We start from the raw sequence: 16,385 nt of genomic DNA on the forward strand, positions 1-16,385 counted from the left end.
AACTATCCAATCCTGCAAGGAATACAGAACGAATCCCAGCCTGAGCATGGTACTGAACACAGAGCTGTAATCACGCGTTTATGACAAGAGTATGCAGTTCAGGACTACGTCCTCAGATTTAAATTCTTTCTCTGAATTTGCAGCTTAGAATCCCAGCGGGGCTGATTCAGCCCTCCTCATCCTAAAGCAGATATATTTAAGTCTTATCAGCCTTACGGACTGATGTGTGCGGTTTTGCCCAAGTCCAACTGCAGATGAACTGCGCAAGCACGAAACAAGGATTATACAAACTGGAAAATCCCTCAACCCACGTAACATTAAATGCAAAAAAATCATAATAAACAAATGTATAACCCAGTGTGATTTCTGATGAGTGCTTACTCTGGAAGGAGGCTTTGGGTCTGCGGCACCATCTGCTTGACGTGGATATTCAGGATCTTGTGGCACCTCCTGAGCAGCTGGCCAGCATTTTGGGTTTGCTTCGGCTGCAGTGCCACATGTGTGTGTGCTGGGAGCAGCCGGGACGGCATCGCATCGGGAACCGATGCGGATGGCTTAATGGAGAGGGTGGTACGGCCCCGGGACAGGGCATGGTGATGGCACTGAGGCTGCCGAGCTCAGGAAACGCTTGGACAATGCTGTCAGACATAGGGTTCTGCTTTGGGTGGCCCTGTGCGGAGCCAGAGGGTGGACTCGGTGATCCTTTTGGGTCCCTTCCAATTCCCGATGTGCTGCAATTCTGTCACCAGATCCAGGACAGCAGCAGTTCGCGCAGCCCGGTCCTAGCGGGCTATGACGGCGGCACCCATCTCCAACGTGGGGTGCCACGAATTTTCGGACTGCTGCGACAGAAACCTGCCCTCCGCAGCACGAGCGGCACCGCCAGGCCTAGCCGTGCCCGCCGCCCGCTCCTCCCGGGCCCGAGGCCTCCGGCTGCCGGCGGCGCGGGGCGGGGCGGGAGGAGGGCGAGACCGCGCGTGACGAGCGGAGGGAGGGCGGGAGCGGAGCCGCAGCGAAGAGGCACCCGGCTGCGCGGCCTCCGCCTCAGCAGCGCCCGTCGGGAGGCGGCTGGGCAGAGCCGAGCCCCCGCCGCCCGCTCGCCCTCGCCCTCCCAGCGCCATGGCGGCCGCCGAGCCCAGCAGTGGCCGCTACCAGCAGGTGAGGGGCGGGGGGGTCCTTAGGCCGCGCGGGAGCGGCTGTGCGCCGGCGCTCGGGGCCGGGGGGTCCGCTCGGAGGCCGCGGGGCCTCGGCGCCGGGCCGGGCCCGGCCCTGGAGGACGCGGGGCGCCGCGGGCAGGTTGGCCCGCTCCGGGGCGAGGATCGGCGGGGCGAGGCGCGGGCACGGCCGGGCTGCTGGCGACGGAGCCCCGCCCCTCCCCGGAGCCGCGCGGGGCACAGCGGTGACCTTGTGCCGGGATGCTGTCCTTCCCCGCGGCCCTGCGTGCCCCGCGGTGCTGCGGGCGCTCCGTGGCCCCCAGGCTGTGGTCTGCGGGTCGGCGAGCTCGTTCTGCATTGTCTTGAAATGAGCGTTAATTATGTTTCGTCTGTTCAGTGCGGTGCTGTCTGGCTCAGGGTGAAATCCCCCTAGGCCGGACTGTGTGCTCACAGAGCTGCCAGGTGCGCTCGGTGCGTTCTTCCTTCCCTGCCTCCCGAAAGAAGGGATCCATCCCGGCCCCCAAGAAGCTGCAGGCAGAGTGAGCCCGGCCGTGCGCTCCGGCCTACAGAGTGGAGACCTCACTGCTTACAGTAAGGGAGAGAAATTCCCCCAGCCTGGGGACTGCTGTCTTCTGGTGGTGCTCCTAGGAGAAACCGCCGGGTTGTGGCTTTGTTGTGGTGGCAGTTTGGTGGCTGTGTGTTCTCCTCAGAATACCGGGTGCAGCTGCTCTTAACACAGAGCGTTGGTCTCATCCTTGCAGCTGGATGTCAGTGGTTGTAACACACTAGATTTGTAAAAGTTAAGTAAAACTTGCTATTTTTTTTTTCCCGTGAAACACAAATGCCTTCGCTCATGAAGACAGATCTCTCTCTTTGTTGCTGTTCTCAGCCATGTTGGGTACAAATAACCAGGCTTCTTTGCTAATTGCCTGTCGGTCGGCCCTGACAGTCCTCCTCATTGATGTCTTTTACGAAGGGATCTGGTTTTGTGTCCTGTCATCTTGAGCTCATGAAGATATGTGGCAGCATGTGCTGAAAGATGCTCCTGCCTTGTTCTTGGTGACTCTTCAGACCCGACCGATAAGAACACTGCTGATTCCCTTAAAGAGAAACGTGGAAAGCTGTCGTTTCACCAGATCTCACTCACATGTGGGGCAGACACGTAACAGACGCTGTTATTACTGTCGAGCACAACTCTGCGTGGTACAGCAGAGATTAGAAAGGCAGTCTGTGCCTCAGAGGATTTGTTCTGCTAAAGATGAGGTCCTGGGAAAAGACGGCTGTAATTGAGTGCAGAATGAGAAAAATACAGATGGAATTACTTTGTCAGGCTGTTTAAAAGTTGCTTTTTTTCCCCCCTTGCCCTCTGTCAGAACGCTGGTATTCGTGTTGTTGTAGATCGTGTTATTGGTTCATCATGCTTGCATCGCTCCAGAAAATCCCTGCGTGCTGCAAAGCTGGAGATGTAGAGCTGATGTTCAGATGAAGAGGAGGTGAGAGGGGGGGAGAACCTCTCCAACGTGAACGTGGCAGGGTTTTTAGATATTGACTCTCGCTGTGTGTACAAATGTCCAGCTAACAAATGTCATTTGTGCCAGTGGAGAATTTGTAAAGAACTGATAGCCGCAAGGGCTGGAGCTGAATGCAGGATCTGTAAGTGTAGGCCGTGTGTGGAAATTACCAATACGCTCCTTTAATCTTTTAGGTTACTGGACTACGAAGCAGTGAAGGAGAGCTGAAAATTATAAATCTTGAGGACTTTTGGGAGGGGGTGTTGTATCCGTGGTGGTTGACCCATAATTGGGCAGCTCCTCTGCAGCTGAATGTGCTGCCCTGTCTGCGTGGCAGTTTAACGCCCTTCCCTTGAGGGTTTAGCGCATGGACCCGTGTGTGTGGGAACAGAGTGTGAGAGGTGGGATCTCCTGAGTGCGTGCATTTTCAAAAAACAGGAAAAGGGATACTGAGCACAGAGGACAACAGAAATAAATGAGCAGCTGAGTTCAAAACCCGCGTGTTTCTTCTTTGCAGGCCCGTGTGGGCGCATGGGCTGTGCATCCCCCAGCAGCCTGTTCCGCCACCTGTGTCTGTCCCTCGGTATGTGCGATGCTAAAGGGGGCTTATGGCATGTGATTCATTTTCTGAAGCCAATTTTCTATAAACTTCAGCCCTCGTGCTTTATTCAAGCATTAGGTAATCTAACAAAAAATAGCCTGCGATTATGCTTCGGAATTCTGTGGCAGTCTGACCGAACACGCTGAGGAAGCGCAGACAAAGCTAAGGCAAAACCCAGGGAAGGATGTGTGCCCTGCTGTGCTGGGGTGGGGGTGTGGGGCTGGGCAGCACCGGGGTGGCCGGTTCTGTCCCTCGGTGCAGGCTGCGAGAGGTGGGATGGAGGTGCTGGGGAGCAGGGCAGGCGGCAGCATGCAGCAATCCACCACGGCAGCACCGTGTCCCAGAAGGACCAGGGCTGATGCCGTTGTAGTTTGCATTTGCTTTTGGGAAGGCTATAGAGGGATGCTGCTGGGTTTAGATGGCTTAAAGCCTCTTGAGCATATCCCCTGAACGGTGAGTCAGTGGCAAGGCTGTGTTTTGTCCTTAGAACTGAAAGTAGCCTCTGTTCTGGAAAAAATACTTCGGCTTTTGATAGGTTTATTTACACTCTGTGTTAACTGCTTTTTACTGAAGGCATTTGAAGATACGTGTGATGTATATGAGTAATGTAAACCCACCTAGAAAATGGTGGGTGTGTTAAATAATACAAACGTATTCCTTTTTAAGTGGTATTTCTTCCAGTTCCAATTGTTGAAGGCTTACACGGATCATGAATCATTTTGTAATGGGAGGTGTCTATAGGAAATGTAAGGAAGAAAGATTTTTCCATTTGTTTGGCTTTCTTTTGGTGAAACTGCAGAAGAAATACGCTGCCTAAGATAGGAGAGTACATTTGGAATCCATGGAGGACTGCAACACTTGTGTTCTGCCTGGGAAGGCTGAGGTGAAATAGGAAAGGAGATGTCACTTGCCACCTTGTGCTTACATGAAGCTTGTATTTAATTTTTCAGTTGCAGCGGGTGTGCAGAATATCCTATTTCTTGTAATGTTAGCAGATAGAATTAGTGATATCAGTGGCTATTCATTTCCTTGGTGAGCTGTTTGTTGCTTGCAGAAGATGTGCTGCCTGAAGATACCTGCAATTGATAAGAATGGTAAGGAAATAAAGAAAGGGCAGGTTGCTTTCATCTTCTCTCTTTTGTGCACTGAGATGAGTAGAACTGAGGTGCCCTTTGACATAAGAACAGCAGGGACTTGTAGAAATAAGTTGCAGAGTTTTCTTGCACCACCGCTCGTGTTCCTCTGCTCCCGGTGAGAGCCAGGATTTGGGGTGAAGCTGTGCTGCCTCTGTGCAGCATAGCACTCGTTCCAGTGGCTCTCAGTAGATACATGCTGCTTTGTTCTGAAACAGCAGCTTCTGCAGGCAGCCATAGCTCTCAGGTTTGGAAAGTTTTGGTGATACTGTGTAAAAATGTGATGATAGAATTAAAATAAATTCATTCTCTAAAGGTTAAAGGGCTTGGAAAAGACAGTGCTACCGTTATGATCCAGTATCGTCGCAAAGCTTGTGTTACAGCAGAGCACAGCCTTGCAGGAAGACGTCTATTTTAAATATTATCTCAGGATCAGGATTGTATTGGACTCTTAGTTGGGCTGAATTCTTTCTTGCTGCGTTAGTGTCCAGAAAAATGTTAATGTGGTCCTAAATACTGCAGCAAGGCTTCCTGCTTTGTTAGGTGCGTGAAAGGTAATTCCAGCTCCCCGAGATGGAAACCTGCTTCTTGTGTGCTGAACCCTCGAACACGCAGACGTAGGGAGAGTCCCAGGGCTGCGTTCTGGCCGTCGTGCTTGTTGGAGGCCTGGGCAAAGCAGCGCAGTTCCCTGGGGGAGCAGAGGCGGGGGAACGGGAGCGGTGCTTCGCAGCACGGGGGGTGTTTCTCTGGTGAGCCGGTGAGGAGCAGCACGCCGCTGGCCATGGGTGGTATTTTGGAGGGCAGCGGCTGTGCTGAGTGGTGTTTGATCCGCACAGCTTGGTGCGAGGCACGGCTCTGCAGCCCAAACGTGCAGCATATGGGAAGGGCCTTCTGTCCTTGTGCTGTGCACCTCCAGGTGTAAGTGTAATGAGGAGCTCCGCGCTGCCGCTGTGATGCAGTTCAGTGAACTGTGAGAGCTTCAGGGAGAAAACAGTGATTTGCTCATCAAGGAGAGGGCTGCTAAGGGTTGGTGCATGTGGGTTGGCTTGTCTAATAGCGTATCATTACTCCTGCTGGTTACTAAGCTGATATTAAGTTAGAGAAATCTACAACAGGATTGGGTGAAAGTCAGGATTTCAAATCAGTCAGGGGAAGTGTAGCTCAGTCAAAGGAAGTATCTTCTTAGGAGTGGGCAGAAGCTTTCATTTGTCTCCCAAAGGCCGAAGATACAAAAGGAGAAAAGTAAGGGGTGTTGCAGTGGGAGTGGAATGATGACTTGCTGGGGTACTCTCTAATTTATTAATGACATAGGGTTGTTTTTTTTTTTTTTTTTGTCTTAGATTGGAAGGGACCTTAAAGTTAGCGTTTTAACATTGCTTGTATTGGTTTGCAAAGGTCACGATTCCATTGCTCTGAAAAATCAACCCTGCCACCTTTAAAAACAACATTGATTTTTTTTGTGGTTGTTATTAACCTAAGTAGCCGCCTTTCTGAAATCTCACAGAAACCATAGTAACAACAAAAGTGAGACCTGATCGGGGTTGCCTTCCCTCGGATTCCTCAGCGGGATTTCTGCGCAGCGCTGCCTTGTGTGCCAGCACACGCAGTGAGAGCTGAAGTGCAGTGAAGGTGGCTGCTACATTGCTGGGGTGCTGCACTGCTGGCAACGTGTGGCCAAGACAAGGCTGGTGATAGGCTACGTGCAAACCTTCCTCCTGAGGACTTGGGCCGAGGGGAGATTTAAACAAGAAAGATCCAAAGCAATGCCAGCAGGCAGCGTGCTGAGCGTAGATAATGCGGAAGAAGTAACAGATGGATATGACTTCTTAAAAAGGTGCATGGAAATATTTAAAAACGTTTTGTAAGTTTAGAACTTCAGTGCCGCTGTGCTGTGTGTATCTGCACGTGACGTGCCTCCCCTGGCACAGTGGCAGTGCCATGCTCAGAGCCGTGTTGCTGATGGCTTTTGTTGGTTGGGAAGTAAACGTCCCCGAGTCTTACCTTGTTCCATCAGACAACTTCCTGGCATTTAGTAATCAGGTGAAAAATTAATCTCGGCCGAGCTCTTGTTTTAATAACTGCGTACACTGCTGTAAATACTGCCTACTTTTAATGCAGCAAATAGCAGATGCATGCTTTAAAAGCTAAGCTCCGTCTGAGAATCAAAGCAAGCATACCTGGCAGCCTCAGCAAAATAAGAGTTTGGTCAAACCCAGCTTTAGTCAGATTCTCTGAGATCCAAAGACTTGTGGCAGCATTCCGGAGGGAGGTTGCCCGCAGCCCCCCCCCCGCCGTGCTGTGTGTGCCGGGTGCCTGCCTCGGCCTGGATGGAAAATGCAAGGCGAGTGCAGCGCGGCCGTGCTGGGCCACGTGAGACCTGATGATTCATTCTTCCTGTCACATGAACCCTCACTGTTTGGCTAATAAGCACTTAGTTGAATTTTAGATGCCTGGAATCATTAAAAAGGCTGGAAGGCATTTGTGTACCTTGTCCATTAAAAGGAAAATCTGTTTCCTATAACTGCGTACCTTATAGAGCCTCTAGCTCAATTTTACAAAGTAACGGCGTGTTTCGTGTCGTTACTTGAGTTGTAGTGGTTTGGAGCTAGCAGTAAGTTCAGCTTGCCTTCTCCCACATGACATAATCGTAAGAATATATATTTCTTTTTATTATTCCAAGAAGACTGTAGTGAGAATTGTAAGAAGAAATGCTGCACAAATGTCTGTGTCCCGCTTTGTTTCAGCTCCTGCAGAAGTGTCACATGGGTGCTTTCCTGCCCGCCTTGCTGCTGGCTGTGCTTGTACGTGGGATCAGGAGCATTAGGGTTTTTGTCCCTGCAGGGCACCATGGCCAGAGAGCGTCACAGCCATTGCTCCATTAATGAGCTGGGTCCTGTGCAGGCTATCAAAAGGAAGAAAATAGAAGAAGGTGCAGTACAGTTAGGTATAAAGCGAGACCTTCCTTTACACACTTGGGCTGTTTTTTTTTTTTTTGTTTTCCTGGTAAGCTGTACAAGCAAAACAGAACAGCCAGCTCTAAGCATTAAATGCTTGGCAAGGACTTGAGTGCCAACTTCAGAAGATGCCAAGAGCGTCTCTCCAAGGAGAAGAAAGCAAATGGCTTCAAGTACATTAGCATCAGTGTGTGGGAGGAATGGCTGAAGGTGTTACGGGAGGAGTTGCAGGGGTGCTGTTGCTTAGCACTGGTTGCAGAGGAGCCCGGCATCTCCCTGTGAAGGCTCGGTCCCAACATGCTTTTCTGAAATGGATTGTCTTCCTGTGTAAAAAGTTAATTTCTTTGTTGATGAGATGATGAGAAGTGGAACAAAAATATAAATTCAGGTAGCAGCTGATTTGTAAGTTCTGTTCTGGTGTGTTCTGCTTTGAGCCCGTCTGGTTCGCCTTTGTCAGCTTCTCTGATCAAAGCTGGAGTTGGCATACCTGCTTCACACAGGGGATGCTGTGCTGCTGATAAGCTGCAGGGTTATTTATACCGAGCTGTGGGAAGCACGGTGCACAAAACACACCATCTTCCCTTAAGTCATACGGTGTGAAGAGGTGAGGGGAAATGGCAAGAATCACGTTTACACGTCTTGTATCTGCTGCAAAACCAGAGGCAGCAGTGCAATCTTTTGTTGGGATCTCCTGCTGTTTCCTCAACTAAAGCAGATGCAATTGCAGCTCTTAAACAGTGTGAGCTGAGGAACCTTGGGATGTGCCGGGGAAATGGAGAGGTACTGAGAAGGTGTGTGCTGTGCTAGGTTGAAGTCCAGGTGTGTGAGAGTACGAAATCATGGCTTCGTTTTAATGTGCTTTTAAGTCAAGTGGGAGCACTTTGGAGCAAAGCCAGCAACTACTTGAATGCGTCATGATGCCACAGAGCTGCCTTGTTCCAGAAGAGACTGCCACGTGCAGTTAAAACTCTGGGGGCAGTTCCACAGATCGTGGGGCACTCGGTTAACCTCTCCTGTGTGGTTTGTTCAGCTGCAGAATGAAGAGGAGCCAGGTGAGGCTGCGCCAGTGGTCAGTGATGCCCCTCCACCCTACAGCAGCATTTCTGCGGAGAATACAGGTAAGTGCAGCGGAAAGGGCAGAGCTAGGTTTGCTCTGTTGTCCTTTCTTACCTCCTTAATTATTCTCCGTATTGACAGGCGGCGTTGCATTATCCTTACCAAGGCGACAAAGGATCAGAATTGATCCAGAGATGCTATTGTTACTTGTGGTTTAGAATGTGCATTTTGGCTGCATTCATCTGATGTCATCCTATAAAGTGCTGTTCAGTTACATTGCACAGTGTTCTGAGTAGATGGAAGGCAGTTAAAATCAAAGTGCTTTGTGGTTCGCTCTCGTTATTTGGCATTTGAATGATACTGTACTCCTTCCAAAAAGGACTTGTTACTTAAAAGGGATTAAAGAATTCATGATTTCTGCAGTTTTCAGTAACCAAGAACTTGCTCATAAGGTTACGCTTCTTCTGAATCATCATACTGCCATATAACTCACTAATAGCTTTGAGCAAAAGAGGTTTTTTTATTTGCTTGTTCTGCATTGGTGTGTTTTGGCTTAGGTAAACCTTTCCATTTTTCCCCTCCAGAACTCCTGTAGTCAACTTGCAAAGTAGATTTGTGAATCAAATGTGAGTCAGTATCTCAAACAGCCAGCCAGCCTTGGCTAGAAGTTGGAGTGCTGTGTTTCTAATGCTGACTGTTAAGCATCCTGCCTCAGCACACTCACTGTAAGGATGCCGCTATTAGTTCTGATTCCTTGGTGTGCCTAAGACATTGGGGCTCAGAAATCCGATTTGATTTTTGTCCCAGTCTGTTCTTTGCCTCAAAAAAACTGTTAGGAGTCTTCCTCGCTTCCCGAGCCAGCAGTGTGAGGCTCACAATGATTCTTCTTTTGACTCACTCAGACTGCTTGGGATTCATAAATAAAACGACTTCTGTTTTATTGAAGGAGAGATGAGTGCGTCATAGCTTTAAAAATAAGTAGAGCCGGGCTTGTTAAAGTAGCGCTCTGCGTATTGCTTCGTATGAGATAAGACCTTCCTGTGTTTTTCACTTTTTATTCTGGGATGGCAGGAGGCTAAAAGGGCGGGGAGGAGATGGGACCTTAACAGTCGGGTTACCTGCTGTGTAACTTGTGCTTTGCAGCTTATTTTGACTACAAGGATGAGTCAGGATTTCCGAAGCCTCCATCTTACAACGTGGCCACAACACTGCCTAGTTACGATGAGGCAGAGAGAACCAAGGCTGAAGCCACAATTCCCTTGGTTCCTGGAAGAGTGAGTACACTTGGCTGCCTGTATGTCCTTCACATCTCTTGTGTAGGATTTCTGTTTCAAGTCCTGCTTATCAAGTGTCCTGCCTTTTGTTTTTCAGCCTTTCAGGGCAGTGGTATTATACACTCCCAAGAGTTCCGAGGTGTGAGGTTTTAAATTTTCCTCTGGGCAGCTATGAAGTAATGCTATCCAGATTAGTTTGGCAAGCTGACAGAGGCAGTGTACTGTATCTCTGTGTACTGTGTTGTTTTTTTTTTTATAAAGAGATTTAGGATTAATTATTCAGCCATCTCATGTATCTACTCTCGATACTCCTGCTGCTTCCTTAGCTGACTTCTCCAGAGGTCAGTCTAGCTGATGCAAGGATAAGAAATCAATTCCCTCTGTTTCATTTTTAAATCTCTTTTGTCAGCATTACCTCTTGTTCAGCCTGCTCCCCCACCCCTAATAGCATGAAATGCTCACGGTTCGTTAAACTTCTTCATGGAAGCCAAATTACTTCTTCAGATGAAAAGTGTAATTTTTTCTGAAGAGTAGGGGAATTTTTCATAGCGAGAACAAGAACATGCCTATCTTAAGATAAAGAAATAAAAAATATTGCCAAGGATTTAATATAACGTGCCTTGGGATTTTTTTTCTGCTTGCATTTGTAGGCTTTTGAGATTTAGGAATATTTTCCCCAAAAGGAGCTCTCTTTGAGTGTAAACCAAGCACTTTGTATCCCTCTATTGCGTGCTGCTTCCTGAGGGCTGTGTGCTTTGCTGACCCTGTCTTGAAGCAGCAGATGAGATGCGGGTTTGCTGTATGGATTGGACTGACTTACATGCACTTGTGTTGTCTTTCCCTTCCATGTGCAGGAGGAGGACTTTGTGACACGGGATGACTTTGATGACAGCGACCAGCTGAGGATAGGAAATGATGGCATTTTCATGCTAACTTTCTTCAGTAAGTACATGGTGCAACTTATTTTGGGTCACTGACTTACAAAAGTAGCTAGAGTTATTTTCACACTCAGGTTTATGAGACACCAAAAAAAAAAAAACCAACCAAACCCCATGTGTGCCAATTTTAAGGTTTTTATACTTTTTTTTTTTCCTTCTTGGAATATAAAGAGGACTTGATCTGCTGCTTTTCTTTTTCTCTTCCTTTCTTAGTGGCATTCCTCTTCAACTGGATTGGATTTTTCCTGTCTTTCTGTCTGACTACTTCAGCTGCAGGACGGTATGGGGCCATTTCTGGATTTGGTCTGTCTCTTATCAAGTGGATCCTTATTGTCAGGGTAAGCTCTGTGGTGCAGAAACACGTACTGTACTGCTTTTCTTTTCCTGGCTCATTTTTGTTTGTGCAAATGCTATTTATGGCAAATTCACTTTTCTGTGCTAAAATGCATTTTGAGCTTCTCACTCACTGAGGACAGAACTTTATTGTCATTCTGTCCTGTTTATGTGTTTATATGATGGGATTATTACTGTAATAAAGAAGATAAAAAATTGCATGCTCAAGGATATCTCTGTCAGGCAGTGCCACTCTGTTGGATCAGAATGTGTTTGCGTGTTGAGCAGTAACAATGATCTCATCTTCATGACATAGTTATCCAGATAAAGCAAGCTCACAGTCAGTGTAGTGATGCGTCTCACTTGTATGATGTTCTTTGGGTGCTACTTTGAAAATGTAGCGTTCCCTCAAGTACGAGATTACTGTGAGCATAACCGATGAGAAGAGAGAAGCTGGGATTTGGAAATGAGGGAAGTGTGAGGTTTGTTTTTTTTGCTGGAGGAGGCAGTGGCTCAGTCACATGGCTGGAGCAGCTCGCTGGTGCCCTCTGGTGTGACATGCATGTGGCACAGGCAGCAGGTGATGAGAAGCTTACTTTTCTATTTTATTTTCCTTAGTAGAGACTCCATATGCAGACAGCTTGAAAATATATTAAGGTACAGACACTGTCGTGTGCTCTGACTTGTGTTTTTTGGTGTTTTTTTTTCTTTTTTTCCCAGTTCTCCACCTATTTTCCTGGTTACTTTGATGGTCAGTATTGGCTTTGGTGGGTGTTCCTTGTACTAGGTAAGTATTTTGTTCTGGGAGGAAGAAGTGCATACTTAAAACTCTGTGAAGTGCAGTAAGGGCTTCTGTAAGCATAGAAGTGCTGGCTACTAAAGCATAGCAGTACTGGCTACTAGAATATGTACGTGTAGGTGTAAAACTGAAGCATAACCCTCAAGGTATTCTTCCTGCATGCATTCTAGGTGTCAGAGGTGCACATAAGCACTGTCTTTTTGTTGTAATTCTTATATAATGTGTCCCATTTACCAATCAGAAGGAAAAAAGAAGGGAAAAATATTTGTATTCGTAGTAACTGCTGTTGTATCTGTTGTTACATCTTCAATAGAAGAGTGAGTTGTGATCTTTCTTTCCTTAGTTTTTTTTTTTTTTTTCCTCCATTGGATGTGACTAGATCTAATCTAAACACTGGATCTAATTTTGAGTGAAAAGTTTTGTGAAGGGCTAAGGAAAGCTTGATTTTGAGATTGCACAATATTGAAAGATGAGGTGTCACTGATACAAGAAAAGTTCTTGTATTCAGACAGCTGTTGTGCATCCCAGCAACTCGGGTGGCTCTGTACTGTTAACGGTGAGTTGAGCTGTTCCTTCTCTACTTGCAGAAGCGAAACCTTTATTAACTGCACAAATGTGTTTCTTCCATCTAGGTTTTCTGCTGTTTCTCAGAGGATTTATTAATTATGCAAAGGTTAGGAAGATGCCTGATACTTTTTCCACTCTCCCCAGAACCAGAGTTCTCTTTATTTACTAAAGGTAAACTTTCTGCTTTCATGAATTTGTTCTGTTTCATTTTTAACTTAATTTAGTGACTTTTCTTTGCATCAGTATTCTTAGAATGCAAGGCAGCAGAGAACAGTTGTTTCTTGGTATCCCACACACAGCTCCTGTTTCTACAGAGGGCCAACATCCAGACTGTTGTGGTGGGGAGCGGAGGAATATTTGACGTTTCTTCCTGAGTTTTCCCTTTGAAGAATTTAAAATTCATTAGCTTTGAATTGTGCAAACAGAATCTCTGTCCCTTGGCCTTGCGCTGAGTTTGACAGGGATGTCTTTCTGAATGAGTAACGTGCCCGAAACGTGTGGTATGTTCTAAACATGAACAAAGGTCACAAAATGTGGTTAGAAAACTGTGCCAGTCTGGCTTGTGCACCAGAAAGAACAACTTGTCTGAGTTTTGTGTGCTCTTTGAGTTTTCTGCCAAGTTCATGAAGAAATTCAATTCTTGAGCACCATTTCTCTTTGCACATCGCTCCCTCGTACCGGAGCATACTGTCCTACCTGTGCATTTTCCAAAAGCCTGAATGCCTGAAAGTCTTTCCTTTAAGGCTGAACTTTAACATTGCTCCCTTCCTAATGAGACTTTAAAGAAAGGCTTAAGTAGTTGAACCCTTATAGCATAATTTCCTGCTTACAGCAGATAATGGCCTTGCATTAACTGTCCCTCCCTGAGGGGAAGGAAATCCTGGAATAGTTTGCTTCCCAGATGGTGGGTGCAACATGACGCTCCCTTTAGAAGCAGTGTAATAACACTGTATTTCCCCAAGCCAGGGTTGAAGCAATTGCAGCTGGGACAGAGGTATAAAGAGACCAAACAAACCCCAGCTTTAAATTGGGGTCATTACATTGTTCAGAATTTGAAACCAGGGCTTAATTTTCCAAATGCGCTTTCCTTGTGTTAGAAGCTGCAAATTGCTAAAGATTCTGCTTCATTTCTGTTCTGTAACAGGAACATGCTGCATGAGACAGGCATTGTGCAGTGTTTTACAACTTAGTCTGGTGATGATAGTGTGTAAAAATAGTTCATCAGCCAATTTGTTTGTGTTCCTGTTCTGTGTAATAAAGTTACTGGTTTACAGTGGGCTTCTCTGTTGACCTCCTCCAGGATTTGTAATATCCTCCGAAATTCCTGCTGAGTCAGCAGAAGGGTCACTTCCCTTGGTTGTGTGGTCACACAGTGCCAGCATTTCAGCATCGGCTGTGTCACCTGTAGTTTGTTCTCACTGAATTTTTTTATTTTACTTCTTCACTGAAACTTTTTCATTATTTTTTATAGGACCCATGTGGTTCCTATAACATGAGCCACGTTTCAAAGGCCTTTCCTGTACTTGATTCTGTGATTTGGAATTTTAATTTAAAATTTTGGAGACCTTTCTTAACTCCTTGCTTGTAAGGATGGAGGTGTGGTGTTTTGGTTTTAAATTTGTTGATTTATTTATTTTTGCACACCTCAGAGCTGTCAATAAAGCTCTCTTTTAGCTGTATTGAGGTAAATGGCCAGCCCTCACCTTCTGAAAGCTGCAACTTTAATGCTTTCACTGGAGATCTTTAATCCGAACTTCTGAGAAAGGAAACCACGGAAGGCTTGGATTTCTACTTTCTAGTTGTTCTTAAGATCAGCTTTCTGCTGTAGGGCATGATGAAAAGGGCATAGTGAACAATCATTGTCATTTTAGAGTCATGTCATTGTGTACCGAGATCCTCTATAAGCCTCTTGATATCCTGCACTCTTTGTAAACTACATCCTTCTGTTATCCAAAATAGCAATCTAACTATAGGTTCAATATTCAATATCCTTCTCCAGCAGATGTTTTCTGGCAAATGTCTTCCTGCGTGAGTGAATTCTCCCTCAAGAAGTAACAGGACACCTGCAGGAAGTGAATCAAGACTCTGAAACAGAAGAAAAAAATAATCACCTGCTTTAAAAGAAATAAATAAAGTACTGTTGAAAAAAAGGAGCAGCATTTCTTTCTATTTGTTTCTAGGTGTAAAATTTTAATAATTAATGCGGAATTCTGTAATCATTAAATCGTTAGTGGCTAATGTTTGCAAAAGCTATTGCAGTCGAGTCTGTGATGTGCTAATCAAGCCTTATCTAGTATCTGTAGTCATTTGGGTAGCATGAGCCGTGCCCCGTAGCCAGCAGGGGACAGGCTTGCTTTGTTTCGTTCTGCATCCTAGCAGCAGGTTGGGACTCTGGCCTGTAGTGTACAGTGTGCGTAATGCTGACTGCCCCGAAGGGATGATCTCAAAAGTTGAAGTGCTGGCATTGCTATGGTTACGTACCTCTCTGCTGCTTCATGCCAACGCCGCCTGTGCTGTCTGTCTGAGAGGGAAAATTGGGCTCTGAGCACGGAATCCTGAGGTGCAGCTGGGAGAGAGTCTGATTCGGAAGGTGGCACGAGTATTAATTTTTTAATAGCCTACGATACTCTCAATGTTGTAGTATACTTTCATACTACCTACTTTTTGGACTAACTAGGAATTTTCACAGTACACGTTGGTAGTGTAAAGATGAAAGGTCTCATTGCAACTTTGTATAAAAAATATCTTGCAAAATAAAGGCCTTTTTTTTTTTTTTTTCCTTTGGCTTGGGACTTTTGAGACGATTCCTAACATACCTGTCATTCTTGCGTTTATAATTTGTGTTTGCAGAGACTCTGATGCATTATAAATGTAGATTTAATGTCCACTTTTGTGCTTTCTGCCAAGTGGTAATTCACTTCGGAGTTTTACTATGTTAAACCTGTAAATATAGCAGAACATTAATAAATGTCACTTATGTAGCAATTTTTGCCGTAGATCAGTGTTTAATTTAGTTTCAATGCTCGATTGCATCTGGTTCTTGATCCCCAGTGCAGGTTTTCTGCAGGAATTTCATCACAGCTGCACGAAGGCATGATGCAGATGTGACTCCTTCTGTGCTCCAGGGTCTCCTTCCTCCTTTCTGTATCCAGGTTTTCCATCCCCAGGACAGTTTCCAGCGCCCTTCTCTTTCTCTGTCAGTTCAGGAGGCACCATTCCATGGATTTTGGGGCGTGCTGGGTTTCTCTCAGTCTCACGTAAGCTGTGTGCTTTTTGAAATGATGGAATCATGGTTTTGTTTCAGGGCTGAACTTCACAAATGTGCGCTCCTGACAGCCAGGCAGTTGGGCGGACAAAGATAGATGGGGGTTAATGGCGACTTCCTTTTTAAATAAGTGTGCTCAGAGGGAATGATTGAGTTCATCCTGCAAGACAAAATCTGGAGCACTGAGGAACTCTGCATCACATTTGCCCAAACTTGGTAGATCAGCCTTCTGTTTACTCTCTTGGCATATGGGCCTTATTTGGTCTTGTGCATTCGGAGAACTGGAATATTTGGCATTCCTGTTTCTCTTCATTTGGTGGCCTGGCGCTGCAGGCACCTAGAGCTCAGCTGTTCTGTACAAACGCCTCCACCCGTTCTTCTCAAGGACCATGGGCAGGCAGGGATGCCCTGGGGAAGGGGGGGTGGGTGACAGGATTTGCAGAACCCCACTGTATTCAGTGAGGGGTGATGGACTCTGAGCTCACCCAGCTGCCTTGGGTCAGACAGCCCAGCCACTGCGTGCTGCAGCAGCTGTGTCTCTGTGACCCGTGCGGTGACCAGACCAGTTTGTCCTTCCTGCCCTGTGGCAGCCAGGCTGCCTTCCCTTTCCAGCAGCGTAAGCCTCTGAGTGGGTTCAGACAGGATTCAGAGGTAGCATGGTGTTAGGGAGCCCAGTGCTGTGGTGGGATGTGTGCTTCCAGCCCGGTTTCTCTGGCACGGTGCGTTCTGCAGCTCTCCGGCCCGACACCTGCAATGCCGATGTCTGCAGCAGCGGTGCGTCCGCCTCTGTGCTTCCTGGG

At 46.8% G+C, this 16,385-nt stretch overlaps 1 protein-coding gene across 2 annotated transcripts; it reads left to right on the forward strand.

Moving 5' to 3' along the window:
* NDFIP1 (Nedd4 family interacting protein 1) lies at window positions 979-15,305 on the forward strand. 2 transcript variants are annotated; one of them, XM_021410345.1, is made up of 8 exons: window positions 979-1,158; window positions 8,384-8,471; window positions 9,553-9,683; window positions 10,538-10,625; window positions 10,835-10,959; window positions 11,675-11,741; window positions 12,386-12,491; window positions 14,320-15,305. In XM_021410345.1, exons 1-7 carry the CDS (start codon window positions 1,120-1,122, stop codon window positions 12,487-12,489), a joined length of 642 nt encoding a protein of 213 aa, XP_021266020.1. In that variant the 5' UTR covers window positions 979-1,119; the 3' UTR covers window positions 12,490-12,491; window positions 14,320-15,305. The 2 variants fall into 2 exon arrangements, with proteins under 2 accessions (XP_021266020.1, XP_021266019.1); XM_021410344.1 differs by having other exon boundaries at window positions 980-1,158; window positions 14,323-15,305.

Source organism: Numida meleagris, chromosome 12, assembly GCF_002078875.1.
Source record: "Numida meleagris isolate 19003 breed g44 Domestic line chromosome 12, NumMel1.0, whole genome shotgun sequence".
Lineage (NCBI taxonomy): Eukaryota > Metazoa > Chordata > Aves > Galliformes > Numididae > Numida > Numida meleagris.

Excerpts from the sequence above, each read along its gene's own strand:
- NDFIP1 (XM_021410345.1), top strand. The coding sequence starts at position 1,120 with ATGGCGGCCGCCGAGCCCAGCAGTGGCCGCTACCAGCAG. Across the intron at positions 8,472-9,552 it reads CATTTCTGCGGAGAATACAG|CTTATTTTGACTACAAGGAT; the intron begins GTAAGTGCAGCG and ends TGTGCTTTGCAG. Across the intron at positions 10,960-11,674 it reads AGTGGATCCTTATTGTCAGG|TTCTCCACCTATTTTCCTGG; the intron begins GTAAGCTCTGTG and ends TTTTTTTCCCAG.